Source organism: Cotesia glomerata, linkage group LG1, assembly GCF_020080835.1.
Source record: "Cotesia glomerata isolate CgM1 linkage group LG1, MPM_Cglom_v2.3, whole genome shotgun sequence".
NCBI lineage: Eukaryota > Metazoa > Arthropoda > Insecta > Hymenoptera > Braconidae > Cotesia > Cotesia glomerata.
In genome coordinates, this window is record NC_058158.1 from 1,723,944 (window position 1) to 1,749,776 (window position 25,833).

At 25.5% G+C, this 25,833-nt stretch overlaps 3 protein-coding genes across 7 annotated transcripts in view; all 3 read left to right on the forward strand.

Moving 5' to 3' along the window:
• Nucleotides 1–18,763, forward strand: part of LOC123275095 (probable tRNA (guanine(26)-N(2))-dimethyltransferase) — a 25,335-nt gene extending 6,572 nt beyond the window's left edge. Inside the window, exon 10 of the mRNA XM_044743016.1 lies at nt 18,728–18,763. The gene's annotated coding sequence lies outside the window, so the exon portion shown is untranslated. The remainder of the gene's footprint in view (nt 1–18,727) is intronic.
• LOC123275100 (phosrestin-2) lies at nt 98–1,346 on the forward strand. Its single transcript, XM_044743023.1, has one exon. It carries the CDS (start codon nt 185–187, stop codon nt 1,319–1,321), a length of 1,137 nt encoding a protein of 378 aa, XP_044598958.1. The 5' UTR covers nt 98–184; the 3' UTR covers nt 1,322–1,346.
• Nucleotides 18,744–25,833, forward strand: part of LOC123275084 — a 25,773-nt gene continuing 18,683 nt past the window's right edge. For 4 of the 5 annotated variants that reach the window (XM_044742996.1, XM_044742997.1, XM_044742998.1 and 1 more), the window contains exons 1-4: nt 18,744–19,448; nt 22,730–23,527; nt 24,984–25,199; nt 25,411–25,536. In XM_044742996.1, the coding sequence (XP_044598931.1) occupies nt 18,744–19,448; nt 22,730–23,527; nt 24,984–25,199; nt 25,411–25,536 (1,845 nt within the window). The remainder of the gene's footprint in view (nt 19,449–22,729; nt 23,528–24,983; nt 25,200–25,410; nt 25,537–25,833) is intronic. The other variant, XM_044742999.1, reaches the window with a different exon arrangement.

Below are 25,833 nucleotides of genomic sequence, written 5' to 3' on the forward strand. Positions count from 1 at the left end.
GGAAGATCAGCGACGTAAAAAATAATCTTATACGCGCTGTTGAGTGGATTAAGAATCCCTACAACAGCAAAGTTATCATATAAATACAGGGTCATGACTGGGGGCTGTGAAGAATATAAAAGACCGTGATTACTACCACCGGGTTCAGTTAGTAAGTTTGGTTGCTAGAATTTATAATATAAAAATGGTTGTTAACTTTAAAGTATTCAAAAAGTGCTCACCCAACGGCAAACTCGCGCTGTATTTAGGCAAACGTGACTTTATCGATTACCTATCAGGAACTGAGCCGATAGACGGCGTTTTGTTGGTCGACCAGGACTACGTGAACAGCGGTCGCCGGATATGGGGCCAGCTGGTGTGTAGTTTTCGGTACGGCCGCGAAGAAGACGAAGTAATGGGCCTGAATTTCCAGAAGAATTTATTCATGGCTTCAGAAGAACTTTACCCAGCTGCTGAAAAAAAATCTAATGTTAATTTGACAAAATTGCAAGAAAGGTTGATTAAAAAATTGGGACCTAACGCAGTAGCATTTAATTTTACATTCCCACAGTGTTCTCCAGCAAGCGTGACTCTCCAGCAGGGAGCTGGAGAGTCCGGAGAGCCTTGTGGTGTCAGTTATTACGTCAAAATATTTGCTGGGGAAAATGAAACTGATGTAAATCATAAGAGAAGTACTATTTGTTTGGGTATAAGAAAAGTTCAATTCGCACCTACTAAACAAGGACGTCAGCCTTGCACTGTAGTGAGAAAAGACTTCTTACTAAGCCCGGGAGAGCTTGAGCTAGAAGTGACTCTTGATAAGCAGATTTACCACCACGGTGAGAGCATCGCTGTCAATATTTGCGTCAGAAATAACAGCAATAAGGTTGTTAAGAAGATCAAAGCTCTGGTCCAGCAGGGCATTGATGTGGTCATCTTCCAAAATGGCCAGTTTAGAACTGTGATTGATGCTATTGAGATGCAAGACGGCTGCCCGATCAGTCCTGGGTCCACTCTGCAGAAGGTGATCTATTTGAAGCCAGAGTTGGAGAATAATAAACACAGAAGGGGAATTGCGCTTGATGGGAGACTCAAGCGAGAAGAAGATGAGCTGGCTTCCAGCACTCTTATTACCACTCCTGATGTCAGGGATTCTTTTGGGATCATCGTTTCTTATGCTGTCAAGGTCAAGCTGTACTTGGGGGCTCTCGGGGGAGAACTCTGCGCGGAATTGCCATTTATTTTGATGCGCCAGAAGTCCAATGAACGCGTCAAGCTCATGCCTTCGGAGAGTTTCAATGTTGAAGAACTGCAATCAGATGAAAAATGTGTCAAAGAATAAATAAATAAATTATTTTATTAATGTATTTATTTTTAATTATTGTTATCTATAATTGTGCTTGTTTACTTAGTTACTAATTTTTTTGGTAACATTTGTTATTAATGGGTTTTTAATTCTTTGTTTTATCTTTATTGGTTTTTTTTTTTTATTATTATTACGACACATTAAGTTGCAGATATTTTATACTAGGTTAAATATTTAAAGTGCATGGAAATAAATTCAGCAGATATTTAATCATTTTTTTTTATAATTAATTATGACACTAAAGTTGACAGAAATTTTTTTAGAATTTTAGAGCAATTAAATTATTATAAAAAATTTAATTAAAAAATTCCACTTGTAAAAATTTATAAAAATTTGAAGTGAAAATTTTTAGAATTTTTTTAAATTGACAGAAATTTTAAAAAATAAAAATTGCAATTTTTTAAAAGTAATTTTTTTTAACAAATTTGTTTGTTAAAAAGAATTAAAAAATTCTCTGGCTGTTAAATTTAATGTCATAAAAATATGAAAATAAATTTAACAGATATTTAATAATTTTTAGAATTTGTTTTTTAATAAATTATGGCAAAAAAAATTTTTTAAAATTGACATGTAGAAATTTTAAAAAATAAAAAATGCTATTTTTTTCCTCATTTTTTTTAACAAGTCTGTTAAAAAAAATTAAAAAATTACTAACTTTAATGTCATAAGAACATGAAAATAAATTTAGCAGATATTTAATAATTTTTTTTTTAATAAATTATGGCAAAAAAAAATTTTTTCAAAATTGACATGTAGAAATTTTAAAAAATGCAATTTTTTAAAAGTAATTTTTTTGAACAAAATTGTTTGTTAAAAAAAATTAAAAAATTCTCAAGTGACTGCTAAATTTAATGTCATAAAAATATGAAAATATATTTAGCAGATATTTAATAATTTTTAGAATTTTTTTTTTTAAATAAATTATGGCAAAAATAATTTTTAAAAAATTGACGTAGAAATTTACAAAATTAAAAATTGCAATTTTTTAAAAGTAATTTTTTTTAACAAGTTTGTTAAAAAAAATTCAAAAATTCTCTCACAAGAATTGCAATTTATTAAATTTAGAAGAAATAAAATTTAAATTGAAAAAATTCCACTGATACTTTGTGTGCTAAAATTATTTATTGTTACTGTTGTTAATAAATATTTATTTAAAAATGTATGTTAAAAAAAAATAAATAATGGAAAATAAAAATTCGCTTTTACGCAATTTTTATTAAATAAAATATTTGATGAGTAATATATGTAATTATATGTTTAATTAATCATTAAATAAACTTGAGGCGTTTTTAATAAAAATTATTAGCGTAAAAAAACCTCAGCAATTTAAAACAACAAAGTATGTTATTTTAAATTCCTGTATTTAAATCTAACCATTAACTCCCAACAATAAATTTATAAAATCCACAATAAGGATAATTTATGGCCGGTTATTGTCGGGTAAAATGAACCCGTAATTGTCGCGACCACCTGGATGAAAATAAATAATTAAACTAAACCTGAAGCGAAAAAAATTTACTGTAGTGGTTTTACTTAGAGACTTTTACTTGGCACGTCATGTGTATGAATGTCTGTATTATATTATATTACATATATGAGAGGTACGTATATAATACAATACAATAAGCGGTGGTAGTACCGCGAAGACGGGACGGTGGTGGCGACGCTAAATGTCCAGCCGTTCCTTCCAAGTGGTTCTTCCAAGCCCGTTCTCCATCGCGAACTGAAGCGCAACTCTCAAGAAGCCGTAGTCTCAATCCGACTTTCGAGTTTTCAAATACATGCGCTGAGCTAAAAAAAAAAAATAAATATATTAACTTATATTTAAATTAAATCCAAATCTCAAGTGCGAAATTATTAATTAAAATTAATTGATCAGTTAAGTTAAATAAAAGTCGGCTTGCTATCATCTTCATGATAAATATCCAGTGAACCAGTGTTGTGACATAATATTAAAGTTAGCCGACAATTTTAATTATTTAATTTTTTTATTATTAAATTGGAACAAAAAAATATTTTTTTTTTAATAAATTAATAATATTAAAGTTAGCAGTCACTTAACAATCTTTAATTTTATTTAACAAAAAAATTTGTCCTAAAAAATTGCATTTTTGAATTTTCTTTAATTTTTACATCAATTTTTTTTTTTCATTTTTTTTTGCCATAATTTATTTATTAAAATTTTATAAATATCTGCTAAATTAATTTTAATAAATAAATAACATTAAAGTTAGCAGTTACTTAACAATTTTTTTATTTTATTTAGCAAAAAAATTTGTCCCAAAAAATTATTTCTAAAAAATTGAATTTTTAATTTTTACAATTTTTTTTTGCCATAATTTATTTATTAAAATTTAATAAATATCTGCTAAATTAATTTGAATAAATAAATAACATTAAAATTAGCAGTCACTTAACAATTTTTTAATTTTATTTAAAAAAAAAAATTTGTTCCAAAAAATTATTTCTAAAAAATTGAATTTTTAATTTTTAAAAATTTTTACAATTTTTTGCCATAATTGATTTGTTAAAAAAATTATTAAATTTAAATAAATATCTGCTAAATTAATTTTTTATAAATAAATAACATTAAAGTTAACAGGCTTAAAAATTTTTTAATTTTATTTAACAAAAAAAATTATTTCTAAAAAATTGAATTTTTAATTTTTACAATTTTTTTTGCCATAATTTATTTGTTAAAAAAATTATTAAAATTTAATAAATATCTGCTGAATTAATTTTCATAAAAATTTGTTCCAAAAAAATTATTTAAAAAAAATTGCATTTAAAATTTTTAAAATTTTTTTCTTCATTTTTTTGCTGTAATTATTTGTAAAAAAAATGATAAAAATTGAATAAATATCTCCTAAGTTAATTTTTAAAATAAATAAAAATCTCCAGATTTTATAAATGTCAGCTGACTTAATTTTAATTGTAGTGCGAAAAATTAAGAGTTAATAACCTGAAAAAAAAATAGAAGAAATATTTAGTGGGAATAAAAGTTGGATAAAAAAATAAAATTAAAGCTGAAGACTGGCGTGTATATTATATACGTGGTTGTGGTATTGTAAGTTGTAAGCAAAAGCAACCGGTACGGGTGAGCTCGTGAAAGAGGAAAGAGTGAGTAAGTGAGTGCGGGAAGGTATCTTGTAGTATCTCGCATCATCAGTATCTCTCAGTTGGTTTTACTGAGCGTGTCGCGCGCGCGTTCTCCAACTCGCTCGCTCCACTCGCTCAACCTCAACAACTAAACCAACTTAAACTTAACTAAAAGTACAACACACAACACTCGAGCCAACAAAACTCGAGGACGCTTTATTTATCTGTACACTACCGGCTCTCGCACCCACACATCCTCTTTACTTACTTCTTCAGTCGAGTCGTGGTCATCGCGATTGTCGTCGGGTAGCTTAACGGTTTTTTTTAACAAATATTTTTTCGAGTTTCTGTGATACCTTTGCTTCGCTGATCCCCCGCCTAAAGGCCTACTACACTCTGCTAGCCGCTCTAAGCTGTAAACTCTACCCGGACCAACGTTTCTCATTGGTAAGTTCCTTTTTCCACACATTTTTACTCAGCTAATTGCTCATTTTTATTGCAAGTGTGTGTTCATTCCATTTATTTTATAATAATAAAGTTAGCCGACATTTTTTATTTTTTTATTTTACTTAATTTATTAAATTATAACTAAAAAATATTTTTTAAAAATTGCACTTGCAGTTTTTTAAGTTTTCAACAAATGAAAATTTTTTTTTTGTAATAATTCTTTAATAAAAAACAATCATAAAAATTTTTAGATGTCGGCTAACTTTATTTTCATTCGTTTTTATTGCAAGTGTGTGTTCATTCCATTTATTTTATAATAATAAAGTTAGCCGACATTTTTTATTTTTTTATTTTACTTAATTTATTAAATTATAACTAAAAAATATTTTTAAAAAATTGCACTTGCAGTTTTTTAAGTTTTCAACAAATGAAAATTTTTTTTTTGTAATAATTCTTTAATAAAAAAAATCATAAAAATTTTTAGATGTCGGCTAACTTTATTTTCATTTATTTTATAATAATAAATTTACCCGACATTTTTTATTTTTTTATTTTACTTAATTTATTAAATTATAACTAAAAAATATTTTTAAAAAATTGCACTTGCAGTTTTTTAAGTTTTTAACAAATGAAAAAAATTTTTTTTTATTTTTTTGTGATAATTTTTTAATAAAAAATATTATATACATTTTTAAATGTCGGCTAACTTTATTTTCATTCGTTTTTATTGCAAGTGTGTGTTCATTGCATTTATTTTATAATAATAAAGTTAGCCGACATTTTTTATTTTTTTATTTTACTTAATTTATTAAATTACAATTCAAAAATATTTTTTTAAAATTGTACTTGCAGTTTTTTAAGTTTTTAACAAATGAAAAAAATTTTTTATTTTTTTGTGATAATTTTTTAATAAAAAAAATTATATAAATTTTTAAATGTCGGCTAACTTTATTTTCATTCGTTTTTATTGCAAGTGTGTGTTCATTGCATTTATTTTATAATAATAAAGTTAGCCGACATTTTTTATTTTTTTATTTTACTCAATTTATTAAATTATAACTAAAAAATATTTTTAAAAAATTGCACTTGCAGTTTTTTAAATTTTCAACAAATGAAAATTTTTTTTTTGTAATAATTCTTTAATAAAAAAAATCATAAAAATTTTTAGATGTCGGCTAACTTTATTTTCATTTATTTTATAATAATAAATTTACACGACATTTTTTATTTTTTTATTTTACTTAATTAATTAAATTATAACTAAAAAATATTTTTAAAAAATTGCACTTGCAGTTTTTTAAGTTTTTAACAAATGAAAAAAATTTTTTTTTTTGTAGTCATTTTTTCAATAAAAAATTCTTTTTAATTTATAAATGTCGGCTAACTTAATTTATAACATTAAAGTTAGCAGTTGCTTTACAATTTTTTAATAAATAATTTGCTCCGAAAAATTATTTCTAAAAAGTTGGATTTTTTAATTTTCTAAATGTCAATTTTTTTTTTGACATAATTTATTTGTTAAAACAATTCTTAAAATTATAAAATATCTGCTAAATTAATTTTCAGATTTATTTTATTTAATATAAATGAAATGATGTGTGTTGTGTTTATGAGTCCGATAGTAAACATACACAAGTAGTTCGTCGTAACGCAGGACTACGTTTGCACATTTTAACATCCGCCGCCACCACCAGACGTCTGGCATATCGAAAATCCCTTTTTTATTCTCACTTATTATTACACTTACACTTAACTCGACAAGGAGTCATGCTCATACTTGTACTTGTTTTAAGTTTAAATGTTAATGTTTATGTGTTGATAGTTTGAGTTTTATATTTAAAAAAAAACAACCGAGGTTTGAGATTTTATAAATTTACGGAAAGTTATTTCTTCTTTGCTGTTATTTTTTAATTTTTTTTTTAACAAATAAATTTGATCTAAAAATTATTTTTAAAAAATTGGATATCCAATTTTTTTTGCCATAATTTGTTACAAAAATTTTTAAAATAAATTTTCATATTTAATTTTTATTAAGAAATTATCAAACTTTCGTTTTTGCAAATATTTATGATGCTGAAAATAGCTGACAAAAAAAATATGTTTGAACTTTTTTTGCTGATGAAATTTTTTTAGTTATTTATAGAAAAATTTTTAAGTATTTTTTAAATTATTCGCTAGTTTCGTTGTCACAAATATTATTATATCGTTGAAGAAAAGGTTTTAATTTCTTCGTTTATCTTCGAGAAGAAATATTTTCTTGGACTAAATATACACGCGGATGTACTAGTTTACATTTGATTTTTTGTGACGAGATAATTTTCATAAGCGTCAGTGGGACTGTGATATAAAATTGGTGATCGAGATGAGTAGGCAAGAGCTATTAATGGTGTGATCTCTGCTCTGGGTGGTATGGATATAGAAAAGTAGAACGGAGAATTGTAGGCCTTTGTAATTCGGAGTCATCTTCACGATAATAATAATAATAATAATAATTAAACACCTTAAATAATAATAATATTTTGATGAAATTTAATAATTATTATTAATAACAATAAAGTTAGTTGAAATTTTTGATTTTTTGATTTTGCCTAATTTATTAAATTAGAACTAAAAAATATTTTTAAAAAATTTCACTTACAGTTTTTACAAATAAAAAAATTTTTTTGTAAGAATTTTTTTAATAAAAAAAAATTATAAAAATCTTTAGATGTCGGCTAACTTTATTTTCATTTATTATTATTGTTTTTTTTAGTTAGCTAATTTAAAATTTTTAATTGACCTTAAGAATAAATTGAATTTTATGAGATATAATATTTTGATAAAATAAAATTACATTATAATAATTAATGAAAATAAAGTTTGCCGACATTTAAAAATTTTTATGATTTTTTTTTATTAAAGAATTATTACAAAAAAATTTTTTTCATTTGTTAAAAACTTCAAAAACTATGCAATTTTTTAAAAATCTTTTTTAGTTATAATTTAATAAATTAAGCAAAATAAAAAAATCAAAAATTTCAACTAACTTTATTATTATTAATAATTAAAGTATTTTTTAAAATTTATTATTATTATTATTATTATTATTATTATTAATTTTTAAAAATTATAACTTCATAATAATAATAATAATAATAATAATAATAATCTGTAAATCATTACAAATATAATATTATATCAGTGAATTTATATATAATATATATGTATGTAATTTTGACAGTTTATAATTTATGTCTACGTATGTATAAATATTTACACTATTGATATGTACGTATTTTTATCGGTTCTTTCTTTTCTTTGTGATAATAAAGCCAAGTAATTGTATCAACTGTTCACACATGCTCTTTACCGTGAAAAAAACAGTTATGTACCCGAATAAAATATACATATATATAAATATATTGGTATACATTTTTATTTATTATTATTTAAGCCGGGAAAAGATAAATTTTAGCAAAAAATTTATTGTTAAATTTATTAGCGAAGTATAAATAATTGTAAATATATTGAGTGAAAAATATGTTAAGTATATCCTACTCAGTCATGCATATAACAGCTTAAATTTTAAGTGGTACAGTCGCGAATGAAAGAAATTCTATTTTTGGAATTTTATACAGTGAATCAGTTATAATACTAAAAGAAAGGAATGTGTGTATTTTATCCACACATTTAAATTACACATGCAACATCTGTTTTGCGATGGGAAATATTCACTCTTCTTGGTGTTATTATTTAATATATTTAAACATTAAAAACTTTTAATTTAATTTCATTATTATTATTATTATTTAAATTTTTAAATTGAATCATTTCAATTCAGACATTTCCGTTATGAAGAATATTTCTTCATTTAAATGCGTATATTTTTTAATTGCTCATAAATATTACGGTCGTTGTACTTTTTACTCCCAATAAATAAAAAGGGGGCTAACTATACTATTAAATATATATTTAACACTATTATACTTTTTGTTTTAGATATTCGTACACAGCCAAGAAAATATTTTTCTTCCTAATTATTTTCTTGAGTGAAAAAAAATTTTTTTTTGACAAGAAATTTCACTTATTCCAACAAAATTAATTCTCTTGCTTTAAGAAATACGTATCTTGATCCAAGAAAATTTATTTAAGTAAAAAAAATCTTGTTGTTTTGAGAAAATTCAGCCTCCAAGCTCCAAAAAATTTAGGTCTTCATAAAAGTTAATTTTCTTGTCTTGAGAAAATTTCTCTCTTGCTCCAAAAAATTAAATATAAAGATAGAAGTTAATTTTCATTAATATTTTTATTGATTAACATGTCAAATGGGAAGATCAAATAATATTTCATCATTTTTTTTCATTCAATATGTATAACTGGACGCTAAAATAATATAAAATGGGTATCAAATATTCAAGAGAAAAATTTTCGTAAGGTGAGAAAATTTTTTTTTCAGCTGAAGTAGGTGGCGCTGCTTCCCTAAAGTATTTAAAAATCTTGATCAAATATAAAAATTTATTGTATCAAGTATTTATGATAGAATTAAGAAAAAATAACTTCCACCAAGAATAGAATTTAAAGAAAAATTTTTACTTCGGCCAACACAACTTCGGTCTTCCTTCAGGATTCGAAAATTTTTTTGAGCCAAGAATTTTGTTCTTCAGTCAAGAAATTTTTCTTTCTATTTAATGAAAATTAAGTTAGCTAACATCTAAAAATTTTTATAATTTTTTTTTATTAAAAAAATTATTACAAAAAAATTTCATTTGTAACAAACTGTAATTGCAATTAAAAAAAAATTATTTTTCTGTTCTAATTTAATTATTGAAAAAATTAAAAACGTCGGCTAACATTAGTATTATAAAAAATTCCATCTTTAGAAGTTTAATTTCAAAAAATTACAACTGCAATTTTTGAAAATAATTTTCTAGGCTTAATTTATTATTCTAGAAGAATTAAAAAATTATAAATGCTAATTTTAGTTTCAAAAAAAAAAAAAAAATAAATAAATATTGAAAAAAAATTAAAAACGTCGGCTTACTTTAGTATTACAAAAAATTCCATCTTTAGAAGCTTAATTTAAAAAAATTACAAATGCAATTTTTCAAAATAATTTTCTAGACTTAATTTATTATTCTAGAGGAATTAATAAATTGTCAATGCTAATTTTAGTTTCATAAAAAAATAAATAAATATTAAAAAAAAAAAACAAAAAATATATTTAACACTATTATACTTTTTGTTTTAAATATTCGTACATAAAACCGCATTTAGAGGAAGAATGAAAGTGATAATATTGTGGTTAAAAATAGTGTCACCCTTAAAAGAAACAGTGACTCATAACTGCGTGACATAATATTGCAAGTCCGGCAGCGTAGCAGCGACTAACAGAACAGAAGTTGGCTTAAAAAATGTATTTATTCAGAATAAATCCCAAAAATAATCCTTATAAATCTGAATAAAGAAGAAAATTCAGTTAATTTATAAAGTACGGAGGAAGTATAAATAAGAATGAACTTTATTATGAATATGAATATATGAAGTAAGAAGAAACATCCGGAAGATGCTGGATGGAGTTTCTTTATTTTTAAAACATTCATTTCTTTGAAAAATGACTTCTATTTATACATCCTATTCACTATTTTACCTTAAGCATCGTAACCTAATAATACACTGTACTCTATACTAACTTGAGTTTTATTTAATACAAGCGCATACCAGTTAGCTCGGACGCCCAATACTAATGCTATTAAATATTATTAAAGTACGGTTTCACTGAGTCACTTATCTGGACACAACAAGGATCTGTAATCCTCTTTTTTATTTAAATACATCTATATTATATATAATATATGTAATATATTTAGTATTTAAATTCCAAGGTATCATCACATCACATGTACACTTCTTCCGTTAATTAACTCAATCTAATCTTATGCATTCCATGCGCAATCATTGCGCACATAATTATTAAACTTTCTGCCAACCATAACAATTATTATTACTTATAATGAAAGTTATACGCAAAATATTTATTTGCTCAGCTCATGAATCTTTTATCTCTTCTTTTATAATTAAGTTCACTCGCCATTTTAATTCATTGCGCACTTCCCAACTTTGATTTTTATTCTTTCATTTTTGGGTATTTATATCTTCATCTTCTTCCTCATCTTCATCTTCATCTTCATCTTCATTTTCATCTTCATTTAGGAACCAGAACTTCAAGATTCACATTTACACTATTTTAGAATGTTATTATTATTATTGTTATTTTATTATGATGCTTTTAGCCGTAAAATCTTGTAAATTTTTTGAGTTTTTAACTTGAAATTTAAATTGTGGGTTAAATATTGAAGATACAAAAAAATAATGAGTACTTTTTTATAAAAAATTTAATTCTCTATAAAAATGGTCATCATTTTTTTGTATCTTACGTCTTTTAGCCATTATAATAATTTTTAATTATAATTTATTTGAAAAATTCAATTTTAGTATGTCAATTTTTTGAGTTTTTAATTTGAAGTTTAAGTTGTGGGTTAAATATTTAAGATATGAAAAAAAAGAGTACTTTTTTATAGAAAATTTAATCCTCTATAAAAATGGTCATCATTTTTTTTGTATCTTGCGTTTTTTAGCCATAATATTAATTTTTAATTATAATTTATTTTAAAAATTCAATTTTAGTACAATGTCAATTTTTTGAGTATTCAAATTTAAATTTAAATTGTGGGTTAAATATTTAAGATATGAAAAAATGATAAAAATTTTTTTATAGAAAATTTAATTTTCTAAAAATGACCCTCATCATTTTTTTTGTATTTTGCGTCTTTAAGACACAATATTAATTTTTAATTATAATTTATTTAAAAACCTCAATCTTAATTTATTATCAATTGGAGTTTTTTATTTGAAATTTAAATTATAAGTTAAATATTGAAGATACAAAAAAATGATGAGTACTTTTTTATAGAAAATTTAATTCTCTATAAAAATGATTATCATTTTTTTTTGTATCTTACGTCTTTTAGCCATAATATTACTTTTTAATTATAATTTATTTAAAAAATTCAATCTTAGTATATCAATTTTTTGAGTTTTTAATTTGAAATTTAAATTGTGGGTTAAATATTTAAGATATGAAAAAAAAGAGTACTTTTTGATGGGTGATTCTCTGTAAAGACGTCTTAAATCTGTACAAAATTGTCCGACCAAATTATTTTTAATTTTATTAGAAAAAAAATTAACAAGGGCTACAAAAATATCAGCTTAATTATAATAAATAAACAGCCGAATTAATTTTTGCTTTTTCGATATTTGTATATCTTTTGCCATATAACTTGACAGGGGACTGATTTTTTTTATCAAATTGAGAAAAATCAAGCAAGATTTATTTCAATGCATTCAACTTTTTAAGTTCTCAATGAATGTTTACATTAATTAGAATAATATTAATACTTATGGATCCAATTTTATAAATAAATTATAAACAAAAATAGCTGCCAAGGGACTGAGTTTTGAAGTGGCCCAGACACATATTTCCAGAACAAACGGTGCTTTGACACTAAATAAAATGGCGATAAAGTGCTAACTAGTTAGATCCTTATAAACCTTACAAAAGGTAAAATAACACGCTGGATTTTTTTTTTTTGGCTTTGAACTTCTGGCAGGGGACTGATCTTAAAATGCCTGGGACAAACTTTGGTTTAATGAATTTAATGAAACAAATTAACTTTCGGTACTTTTTATTGAAGATTGTTAGTTAACTAATTAAGTTTATAAACATTATGGACCAAATTATATATTATTGACGAATAACTTAAAATTTAATCTTAAAGTTTTAATTTTGGGACTGGGACAGCAAAAAACATCCTTACAGAGAATCACCCTTATAGATAATTTAATTTTCTAAGAATTATCCACATCATTTTTTTGTATCTTGCGTCTTTAAGACACAATATTAATTTTTAACTATAATTTATTTAAAAAATTTAATCTTAATTTATTATAAAATAGAGTTTTTTATTTTAAATTGAAATTACGGGATAATTATTAGTGTATAAAAAAATGATAATGCTTTTTTATAGAAAATTTAATTTTCTATAAATGATCCTTATTAATTTTATTGTATCTTGTTGTATCCTTAAGACACAATATTAATTTTTAATTCTAATTTATTTAAAAATTCATTTTTTATTCAATATCAATTTTTTGAGTTTTTAATTTGAGATTCAAATTGCGGGTTAAAAATTGAAGGTACAAAAAAATGATAAAAGTTTTTATAGAGAATTAAATTTTCTATAAAAATGGTCCTTATAAATTTCGCAAAATTATTATTATATTTTCAAAAATTTATTTAAATCACTTAGTAAAAACAGAGAGTCAGTGTCTTTATAGCGCGTGCGCTGATGGTTTTTCTCTTAAGCTGCATGACTCGTAAGAATCCCGGAATGTTTTTTGGCTAAGGTTCAAAGCAAGCGGTTGTACACGTATGTCTAGAACGTTTGTGTGAGCGGTGTATATAAGTAAAACATAGTTTTGTTAGCTAAACATACGGATGGAATCAGATATCAGTTTAAAAGTGAGTTCAAGTACGCATACCTTACCGACAACGATCAGACAGGAGAAAAAGAAGACAACAATTTGTTCTCGGCCCACAAATAACACAATAACCTGGTACATATTCTGCTCTATTAACATACAAATTTTCCAATTTCCCTTTTATTCCTCCACACTGATAAAAAAATTAACTTGACTGAAGAGCCAAAATTTTGAACCAAGAATACCATTTTGAAAATGATTTTCTAAAGTCAAGAGAATAAATTCTTAAGTCAAGAAATTATTCTTGATTTAAGTAAATTTTTCTTGTCTCAAAAATGTATTCTCTTGACTCAAGAAAATCATTTTCTTCAAAATATTAAAAAAACAATGTATGGATAATTAATAATAAAAAAGAAGTATAACTTCTCAATGATTAATGATAATAATAATAATAATATCAATTATTGTATTTTCAAAAGTTATAAACATTTAATCAAAAGAAACTGATCTTTTTTGAATAAGGTACCGGCGGGTATAATAAGGCCTAGCTTAGGGAGATTTTGAAAAAAATCCAAAATATTGCATTTAATTATTGAAATGTATCATTAATTTTTATATCAATACATTAGCCACAAAATATAATGGAGTAATGGTAATTTTCACCCTAAACAAACACAAAATTAAATTTTTTCAAAAACCTTAAGAATAGGCCTTATTTTACTACGGTAGGGTAATAAGGCCTGCGGGTTAAACATACTGGAAATAGTTATATGAAAATCAATAAAATTGGTATTAGAGATCAATCATCAGTTAAATTTAGCAACAATACTTTTTAAGATATTGATAAAAATTAGAACAATTATTTTAAATTATTAAATATAAAAGTATAAAGAATGTTTACTATTTGCTCAAACCGTTTTTTAGGAATTCTTCTGCGCAATTTTAGCATATGACGGATGATGAAATATACACGCAGAAAAAAATTTTGTTAAAATAACCTAAGACATGTTCTAGTAACAAATGCATTTGTTAACAGTAAAATTATTCTATTAAAATAACAAATAAATTTACATTAAATTTTATAAGAGTCCATAATTTAAAAATATGCTATAATCAGTGATATCTGATTTGGAAAATATTTTAGCAACAAATTAGTTTTGTTATTGCAATAAAATGATTTCGTTAGGACAACAAATTGATTTGGTGATTTAACAGACTGGTTTGTTAGTACAACTTGAAACATTTTGTTAATGCGACTAATGGATTTGTTACTATAACTACACTCATTTGTTACCAGAACATATTTTTCAGTTATCCCGTCTTTTGTTATTTCAACAATAGTATATTACACACCTAGGGAAGTAAGTAGAAATGTCTCAGATCACATGTAATTGTTGGCCGAGGCGAAGCCGAGTCAACAAACATGTGATCTGAGGCTTCCTTATTTACTTCCCGTGGAGTGTATACTATTTTTGTCCGACGAAGGCGGAAAGCGGCAACTTAGTTTAGCGCAGCGGGACGAAAGTTGTCACTTTCCGCCCGGAGGGCAAAAAAGCATTTTATGCGTGTAGAAAACAGGGAACATTGTATCGGAACTCTATAAGCTTTTCGCGACATTTCTATGCTAGACGCTTTTACTAGAGAAGCCTTTAGCGGAAGCGGTTATTTGAAATATCATTTCTATCACTTAGGCCTTTTTACCCGCGGGTACCTTAGTTGAAAATCTGCAAAAAAATATAACATAATTTATAGTTCCAAATTTTTACTCAATTCTGGATATTAGATATGAATTCTAGCATACAAAAATTATTTTTAAAATAATTTGCAATTATAACGAATATTTGAATAACAATTATTTTTTTGTAGGCTCTGGAATTTTATTTTTCGTCAGGGAATTTTGAAATTAGTGTTCAGTCGTCACCCTGTTCAAGATTTTGGCTCTTGAGTCAAGATAATTTTTTTATCAGTGCACTAATATCGAACTAATCACATAAATTCATTGTCTTGTTGTTCATATCCATAATTAATTTATAAAATAATAACAATTCATAGTTTGATGTAAATATTTATTCGATATTTATTAAAATTTTCACTATTGTAGTGTTGACAAAAGTTTTAATTAATTGATATTTGGTATTTGTTTTATTATTTATTAATTGAATATTTATTAATTAAAACATGAATAGTTCAGGATGTTAGCCTGCCTTGATTCATTTAATATGATTTTAACAATTGATGTTTAATAATTGAGGTATGTGTTTTGATGTATTCTTAGACTTAAGCATAAGTTGAGTTTATACTGTCCAAGTTATACAAAGTTATGATAATGTTTTGTAATGTAATTGTAAGAATATTATTGTAAAGTATTTTGTATTTAATTGTTCTAGCACCTGAGGAAGTCGGGAAACCGAGGAAACGTTAGTGAAAATTTAAATAAACATCGAATAAATCTTTCCATCAAACTGTGAATTGTTATTATTTTACTAATCACACAAATATTTCTTCTTTTCCCAGCAACAACAACTTGTTATTTATTTCGGGCGATCTAAAGAGAAGAAATCCTATTTTAAAAACCGTTCACCGAGGAAGAAAGAACGCTCTCAGCTCATCTGCTGGCTTTTTTTATCCCAGATAGTCCAGCAGCCCTTTTTTACAAATGTCTTGCTGTTAAAGCATGAATACTTGGTTCATTAGGCACTTGTGCGTGAATGACATGAGTAAATTTAATATATAATATATCATTATATTAAATGACCCATAGGAAATAATTTAATTTTTTTCCTCAATGTTAGTTTTAATATTATTGTTTTTATTTTTATAAATCCAGCTAAGAGCATTAATTTATAAATTATAAAAATAATTTATAATTTATAATAATATATATTGAATTACAGGGGAAAGAAGCTCGGCGGTTTATTTTCTTGGAATTACGGAAAATCTCGGTCGGAAATCCTGTGGGTATAATAAACCACAGTAATCTTGTAACTCGTTACTGTAACCAACAAACACACATACGTGATATAACGACAATATCTCGGATTTCATCGTTGTCAAAATAGGTTTTGTTGTTTGGAGCTGGTTACACTTACACTGGTGAGGATAGGATAAATAAGAACGAGAATTAACGGCTAATAATAGGTACATACATGCGTTTGGTGGTTGCTCCGTTGGAAGCAGATCTCCTCTCTACTCTCTACTGTTTAAAGCTGGCCAACGTTAACGGATAGACCTGTACTGACATAGTCTCTTACTCTGTTGGTTGTTACTCTTACAATCTCACTGCTTGGGATTCCAAGACCCCAACCTTTTCTTCTTTTTCTGAATAGTGCGCGGGTTACTCGATACCCGCTTAATTTACACCGAGTACTAACCACGTATTTGTCAGCGTTAATTAATTATTACTAATTATTTACCGACTATTATGTGAATAATGACAATCACAATGCAAATTTTAAGACCTAGAGCACAGGAATGAATGAAATCTTGTTTAATTTATTTTAATGGGTTCCCAGGGTTTTTTTTTTTTTTTTTTTTTTTTTTTTTTTTTCAGAGAATGATTAAGTTTCATTCAACAGGTTGACCTAAAGAATTTTGTTTACTTGCTAGAATTACAATTACTTTTTTCATTTTTTAATTGTTGATTTAATTTTAATAAATTTTTATTTAATGAAAATCAATAAAAATTTATTAAAATTTAAATCTTTATAATTTATATTAAAAATAGTTTAAATCTGACAATTTTTTAAACTAGTTCAATATTAATAGAATAAAAATTAATTAAATTTCAATAAATTTTTATTCAATAAAAATTTATTTGAAACTTTGAAATTGATATTAAAAATATTTAAAATCTGACAATTTTTTAAACTAGGTCAATTTTAATTGTATAAGAATTAATTAAATTTTAATACATTTTTATTTAATAAAAATAACTAAAAATTTGTCAAAATTTGAATTTTTAAATTGAAACAAAATTTATATTAAAAATAATTGATATTTGACAATTTTTTAAACTAGTTGAATATTAATAGATTAAGATTTAAAATAAAAAGATAAAAATCAATAAAAATTTATTAAAATTTAATACTTTATAATTTATATTAAAAATAGTTTGAATCTGACAATTTTTTAAACTAGTTCAATATTAATAGAATAAAAATTAATTAAATTTCAATAAATTTTTATTCAATAAAAATTTATTTGAAACTTTGAAATTGATATTAAAAATATTTAAAATCTGACAATTTTTTAAACTAGGTCAATTTTAATTGTATAAGAATTAATTAAATTTTAATACATTTTTATTTAATAAAAATAACTAAAAATTTGTCAAAATTTGAATTTTTAAATTGAAACAAAATTTATATTAAAAATAATTGATATTTGACAATTTTTTAAACTAGTTGAATATTAATAGATTAAGATTTAAAATAAAAAGATAAAAATCAATAAAAATTTATTAAAATTTAATACTTTATAATTTATATTAAAAATAGTTTGAATCTGACAATTTTTTAAACTAGTTCAATATTAATAGAATAAAAATTAATTAAATTTCAATAAATTTTTATTCAATAAAAATTTATTTGAAACTTTGAAATTGATATTAAAAATATTTAAAATCTGACAATTTTTTAAACTAGGTCAATTTTAATTGTATAAAAATTAATTAAATTTCAAAAAATTTTTTTTGATAAATAAATAAATTAAAATTTATTTGAAACTTTGGAATTGGTTTTAAAAATAGTTTAAATCTGATAATTTTTAAACTAGTTTAATTTTAATTATATAAGAATTAATTAAATTTTAATACATTTTTATTTAATAAAAATGAATAAAAATTTAATAATATTTTAATTTTTAAAATGAAACAAACCTGATATTAAAAATAATTAAAACTTAGAAATTTTTTAAACTAAATTAATTTTTATTGAATAAGAATTAATTGAATTTTATTAGATAAAAATGTATTAAAATTTGAATTTTTAAAATGAAACAAAATTGGTATTAATAATAATTAAAATCTGACAATTTTGTGAACTAGTTTAATATTAATTGACTAAAAACTGTCAAAAAATGTATGAAAAGAACATTTTAAAATAATTCATTTGACATTTTTGAATATTCTTCTCTAATTATAGATGCTTACAACCCAATTCATTAATGAACACAAACAAATTGTCAGATGTCGGCTATTTTAGTTACCATAATAAATTAAGCTTTGAAATTTAAAATCTTTAATCCGTCAAGTCTAGAGAAGAAATAAATACCCCAAAAATTTGTTTCTTCACCCAAATAACAAAATATTTGTTGTAATTGCAGATAACCCAGTTAAAATATGGCGGAACTAGTGGAGAATAAAACTACAAGTTTAGTAAGTACAAAACAAAACGATATTGCGTGCGGTGCCAATTCTAACATTGCTTTGATAAATATTGACAAAATAACAGCAAGTAGTGAAGAATTTGGTGACAATGATAATAATATTGAGGAAAAGGGGATAAATGGTTGTATAATTATAAATAATGTAGAGGAGAGTAGTCTTAGAAGTATAATTGACAATGAACTCGCATTGATCCGGTTGAAAAATGAACTTGAACAAGAGAATAAGAAAATGTTGATTGATGAGGAGCAGGAGCAACTGACGAATCACCATCATCAATTGGAGCTTTCTTCCCAGCTATGCCAAGATCTGCCGGGCATAAACAACAGCCGACTCATCATAGAAACAGATATTGAGGAGTCCAACGGTAACTTCAGCCAAAATCTTCTAAATAATTCAGGTGAAATCCACGAGCGTGCTCTGGGGAGTAATATTAAGCTTGTTGATCATCAGAGTTATCAAGATAACAATAATGATGTCGCGGCTGCTACTGCTGCTGCTTGTGATGCTGCTGGTACAGATTTAGATCCAGAACCGACTGCCCTGAATACTTTAATTGATTTTCTCGAGGATAGAGGGAAGAAAAGTGAACTTTTGGCAGAGGATTTGAAAAATGCGGAAGAATCTTTACCAGAGCATTCTGTTTTTAAGGAAAGTTGCGTAAGTATTTTTGAAGATCAAAATCAAATTCAGAGTAAATATAATGATGAAAGGATTTAGTACGGCTGCCCTGTCATGACAAAACGACGTATCTCGAAAATTATAGTTTCGAGAAAATAGCGCATAAAATTTTCATAGAATTTGAGTATAATTTAACAGAAAAATTCATTTCTGTCATGACAAAACGTTGTAACTCGAGATACGTTTTTTTATCTTAAGAAACTAATGCTCATTTTGATAAATAAACGAAATTGTTATGACAAAACGCTGTAACTCGAAGAATTAAATGTTATATTAATTTCCAATGCAAAACAGATACGTTTTTTTTTTTTCATTTCTTTTATACGCACATTTAATCAAAATTATTGGCATAATTATTTAAATTAGTAAAATTTTGATGATACCCTATCATTAATTAACACTAAAAAAACATTTTCTCACCTCCGGGCGGAAAGCGTCAATTTTCCTCCCGCTGCGCTAAACGAAAATGCCGCTTTCCGCCTCCGTCGAGGAGAAAAATAGTATACACACCACGGGCAGTAAATAAGAAAGCCTCAGATCACATGTTTATTGACCTCGGCTTCGCCTCGGACAACAATTACATGTGATCTGAGACATTTCTTATTTTACTGCCCTAGATGTGTAATATACTATTTTAGCTTTGTTACGACAAAACAGCGTATCTCGTGATACGTTGTTTTGTCATAACAGGGCAGACGGAGTACTAAACTTAGTAACAAAATTTTTACTCATTTATTTGGGAGAAATAGTATATTACACATCTAGGGCAGTAAAGTTTCAGCTGAGTTTCAGACGTTGTGTTACAAATTAATTTTTGATAAAGACATTTGAACTAGAGAGTCAATAATAATAATAAGTGTTCATTTACTTATATGATTAAAATGTTATTCAAAATGGTTTCTAATTTTGTATTCAAATTACTATTTAATTTTGTATTCAAATTACTTTTTAATTTTGTATTCAAATTACTTTATAATTTTGTATTCAAACTATTTACTCTCTATATAATATTATTAAATTTCTACTGCCTTTAAGGAACGTCAGTTCCAGGGCCAAATTTCTTCAATAAATAAATAAATAAATAAATAAAATAAGAAATGTCTCAGATCACATGTAATTGTTGTCCGAGGCGAAGCCGAGGTCAATAAACATGTGATCTGAGGCTTTCTTATTTACTGCCCATGGTGTGTATACTATTTTTCTCCTCGACGGAGGCGGAAAGCGGCATTTTCGTTTAGCGCAGCGGGAGGAAAATTGACGCTTTCCGCCCGGAGGTGAGAAATAGTATATTACACACCTAGGGAAGTAAAGTAAGAAATGTCTCAGATCACATGTAATTGTTGGCCGAGGCGAAGCCGAGGTCAACAAACATGTGATCTGAGGCTTTCTTATTTACTTCCCGAGGAGTGTATACTATTTTTTTGTCCGACGAAAGCGGAAAGCGGCAACTTAGTTTAGCGCAGCGGGACGAAAGTTGCCACTTTCCGCCCGGAGGGCAAAAATATTTCTTACCCATCAATATTATTTGTTACAATTTAATAAATGATTTCTTTATATGAACAAAGCTTCATTACGTGGAAATAAATATTTATTTCCACCAAATAATATCCCTGATAACTACGCTTTGTTTAAAAGTAGTTATAATTTTTTACAGTACAAGAGTTGTAAAGAAATTGACGAAAATCTACGGCCACAATTTGAATACAAGTTAACACCAAACTTTTGGTTAAATTTCCTTTCAACTTTACTACAACTTGACTAAAATATTTCTACTGCAAGTCTTGACGCCAAATTCCAAACTTATAGACAACTTAACTAAAACCGCTTGGTTTGCAAACTTTTTCCATCAAGTTGGCTACGAATTTCGACAGTTGATTGAATAAAAGTTTTAGTTAAGGTGCACTGAGAAAAAAAATACTTTTATTAAGAAAATTTTTTTGATACAAGAATTTATGTTCTTGAAAATTTTCAAGAATATAAATTCTTAGCTCAAGAAATTGCTAAATTGATTGAAATAATTTTTACTTAATTTAAATAAAGCTATTCTTTTGTTTATCTATGATTCAAAGATAAATATTGATGTTATTCTCTTCAGAAATTATTAATTAATAATAATAGAATATTTAATCGTCAGTGAGTTTCTTGAACCAAGAAATTGTTAATTGAGTAAAAGTATTTTTTTTCTCAGTGTGGCTATCAGGGATTTAGTAGTAGGTACTAAATATTTAATTGTTAAGTATTGTCGGTAGATAGCTATGCTTTATTTCCAATGTGATACATAATCTATTCATTGACTCAGATTATTTTATTCAGCTCAATTTTGAGAAATTTATTTTCTCTTTGAAAACCCAAATGGCTTATATGTTATTTTTCAGTGGGGTTTAGTTTAAATTTTTAAATTTTATAAATATTTCAACTAAAATAATATAATTTAATGAGATTCTTTTCTTTATAATACTTGATATTTTTACTTAAAATTATTTATTTTAATTATAGGTTGGCAATAGCCTAATCGGCTCGGTACCTGCATTTCGAAAGAGTGGGACCAGGGTTCGATTCCGGCGCGCACCAATATTTTTCAATGATTATAAACTAAGAATATGTGCGTTTCATTGCCAGCCTCTGTACCGGTCGGGTTTTCTGTGGTTTTCCCATATAGTTATGGAGGTAAAATGTCATTATAGAAGTACCTCCATACTATTTAAGACCGTAATGCAAATGCAGGTACTGATTATAACGCGTAAGTCGGCCACAGTCGCAGCACATGTGTGTCGGGCATGAAAGAAAAAATCCCGACATGCAGGGGGGTGGGGACGAAAAAGTGGTTGAGAGTTATAATGACGGGGTTGAGAGACTATATTGCGGAGAAAAAAGTGGAGAGACAATAATTCCCCACCCTCCCTTGTAAAACACTCTACAGTGATACAAGTAAAACCATCCTCAATTATAACCTCATTATTATTTATTTTAATTATTTTAAGTAAAAAAGTTAAGTTATACGCTGAAATTAGTTAAAAAATTGATTTCTTTAATATCAATAAAAGATTTATTGAATACCAATAAATCATTTGTTAAATACTACTAAATATTTATTTGGTGGAACTAAATGGGCTTTAATAAATGATTTAGTACCTATTACTAAATATTTGGTAATGAAAAGTTTGTTACTAAATCTTATTAAATAGAACTAAATCCTTCTATCAGAGTATAATGATCATTTTCAGGACGATAATTATTCTCAAATTATTTCTTCTTTTAAGATGAAAAAAAACGTCAGTGAATTTCTCGTTAATGAGAGCGAGAATGGATTTTCAGTGGATTTTCCGTCACTAGATCTTTATTCTAGCGGCTGGCAAGATTCAGCCAGGTTTATCTTTAACGAGCAATTATCAGCGACTAATGATAACAAAGATATTATTATTAAGAAGAAAACTGAAGAAAAAAATATCGATGGTGATTCTTCAGTTAAGAATTGTTCAAATATTGAAGATGATATTCTCACGGAAACTTGTTTATCTAGACAAGATCCTATTGAGAGTACAATAATAAAAAATAATTGCTATGAAGATTTATTAATAGAGTTTGGTAGCAGTTGCAACAGCAGAGAGACTGGTAGTAGTCTTTATCGAGAAAATAGTAATGAGGAATCATTGACCGGCTGCAGCCGCCAACAGAAGCAACAAGTAAAAAATTCTTTACTGCTGACTGAATTAAATCATTTTAATGCCATTGATTCACCAGAACCCGGCGAGGACGAGGATGAGGAGCTGGTTACTACCGAGCCAGACTCTAAGATAATGTCCGATATAAATTTAACTGGATCCAAAGATATTGTTCTTCCCGACAGCGATAATTGTCAATCTGACCATTCCGAGTTAATCATTGTCAGCGACTCGCCTAAGAAGACTAACGATCTTATTATTAACAATGACAATATTAATACTGATGAACTTACTAATAATTTAGGTGTTTGTGAGAGCATGTCTATTTCTTCTCTATTAGACCCACCACCAGTTTGCCGAAATATATTTGATGACAATTTAACAAATGCATGCAGTGTAAGTTTTGATATAATCTTTTCTTTTTCTTATTTTTTGCTGAGGAAAAATTTATTTTTAAAAAAATTGACATTTTTGTGAAAAGAATTTAATTTGTTTAAAATTTTATTTTTTAATTGAAGAAATAAAATTTTTTTTTTATAATTTTCTTGTTAAAAAAAAAAAATTCAGACAATTTGTATCTAAAATTGTTTTTTTTTTTTTTTTTTTTTTTTTAATTTTAGAACACTTTTTTTGAACAAAAAATTATTGTGAAAAAAATTGGGTGAATATTTACAAGTGGGGTCAACGATTTTAATTTAATTTTTTTTAACTAAATTTTCAGTTGATTTTATTTATATATTTTTTTTTTGAAAAATATATTAAAAAATGAACAATTTAAAAAAATAAAAAAGTTGATTATCACAATTTTAATAAATTTGAAAAAAAAATTTATAAATTTTTTAGAAAATTGTGATATTCAAATTTTTTTTTAACTATTCGTTTTTTTATGTACTTTTCAAAAAAAGATAAAATAGAAATTTTAGCCAAAAATATGAAGCCAAAATTTTTTTCAATTTTTAAAGATGATTTTTTAATTGAAATATTAATTTTTTGATATTTTCGATGTCACCGCCGTAAAAACAATAAAATTAAAAAAAAATATTGTGATTATCCATCAATTCATGAAAATTAAGTTAGCCGACATTTAAGAATTTTGATAATTTTTTTTATTGAGAAAATTATTACAAAAAAAAATTCTATTTGTAAAGAACTTTAAGTGAAATTTAAAAAAAATCTATTTTTAGTCTAATTTAATTTATTATCATCTATATAGAATTTTCATTCCAAAAAATGAGAGCCAAAATTTTTTTCAACTTTGAAGGCAAACAAGCAAAATAAAAAAAAAATTATAAAATGTTAATATTTCACCTAGATATGGCCAAAAAAAAGTTGAACCTCACTTGTAAATAATTACCTTTTTTTTATAATAATTTTTTATTGAAAAAAAAATTTTAGACAGATAATTTGTATCTAAAATTGTTTTTCCTCAATTTTAAAAAACGCTTTTTTTTAACTAAAAATTGATTGTAAAAAAAATTGTTATTTCTACAGTCAAAAAATTAAAATTGTTTAAATTAATTTTGTTAAAATAAATTTTTTCTCAGCGTGTAGAAAATTTTTGGTTTTAATTTAAACATTAAAAATGCAACTTCAACTTGAAACTCTTCTCACCGCAAACCAGAAATTTTTTGCAGTGTCTCTATTAAAACTTAAATAACATTGTACTGTATAAAATGTATAAAATATTGTGTACTATTACGTTGAAGCAACACTTTGTTGCGGTAATTTACAAGTAGATGATTTATCTCTGGTAGATTTAGTGCATGATGTAAATATGGGCTGTACCAAGTACAAATTGCAATGTGTAAAAATGTATATAAATGTCTATTTGATTAACGATTATTTGGTGCAGACCGAGAGTTCAGAGGAGGTGATAACAACCAGCACAATAACCTCCACGACAACTAAAAGTTCGGCTAAAATAAAAAAGAAAAAGATCGAGGGTGTCATTGGTAATAGCGACGTTACGTCCCAGTCTCCACCTCAGTCATCAATCAGCGCGACGCGCACTAAAAAAACTAAAAAGAGCAAAAAAAAGAGCGACCTCGAAAAGGAAAACATTTCAGTGGTTAGTAAAATTCAAATATTTATTTTTTTTTTGTTAAAAAAAATTATTTTTTTTTTTAATTCGCCTGCATGATTGCTTCGAGCATCCCAACTTTTATACAATCAGTAATTAGCATTAATAATTAGGAATTGTATAAGAGGTTTAATGAGCGTTTAGGCATGGGCAAGTTCTTTAATATGTTTGACGCATGTTTAGTGTATTTTGTGTGCAGAATATTAATACTGGAGACTCAAGCATGCACAACAATAATAGCCACCATAATTACCGCAATTCCGTGTCCGCGGAGGAGTGTATTTTAGACCAGGATGATTTTTCAAACGTTAACGTCAAAACTCTAGTGAGTATTGCTACAAATTAAAATCGTTTTTGCACAATATTTTTATTTTTATTTTTATTATTATGTACGCTGTTAATTTTTCTAGAGAAAAAATATCTTTAATTTTTTATTTCTTAAAAAATTATATAAAATTTTAGATACCTAAAAAATTTGGTAATTATTTATAAGTGGGGTCAACAATTTTAACTTTCATTTTTTTGAATGAAATTTTTCTTTGAAAATTTTGAAATATTTTTTTTTTTTGAAAAATACAAAAAAAAGTGAACAATTAAAAAAAACTTGATTGAAAATTTGAAA

Excerpts from the sequence above, each read along its gene's own strand:
- LOC123275100 (XM_044743023.1), top strand. The coding sequence starts at position 185 with ATGGTTGTTAACTTTAAAGTATTCAAAAAGTGCTCACCCAACGGCAAA.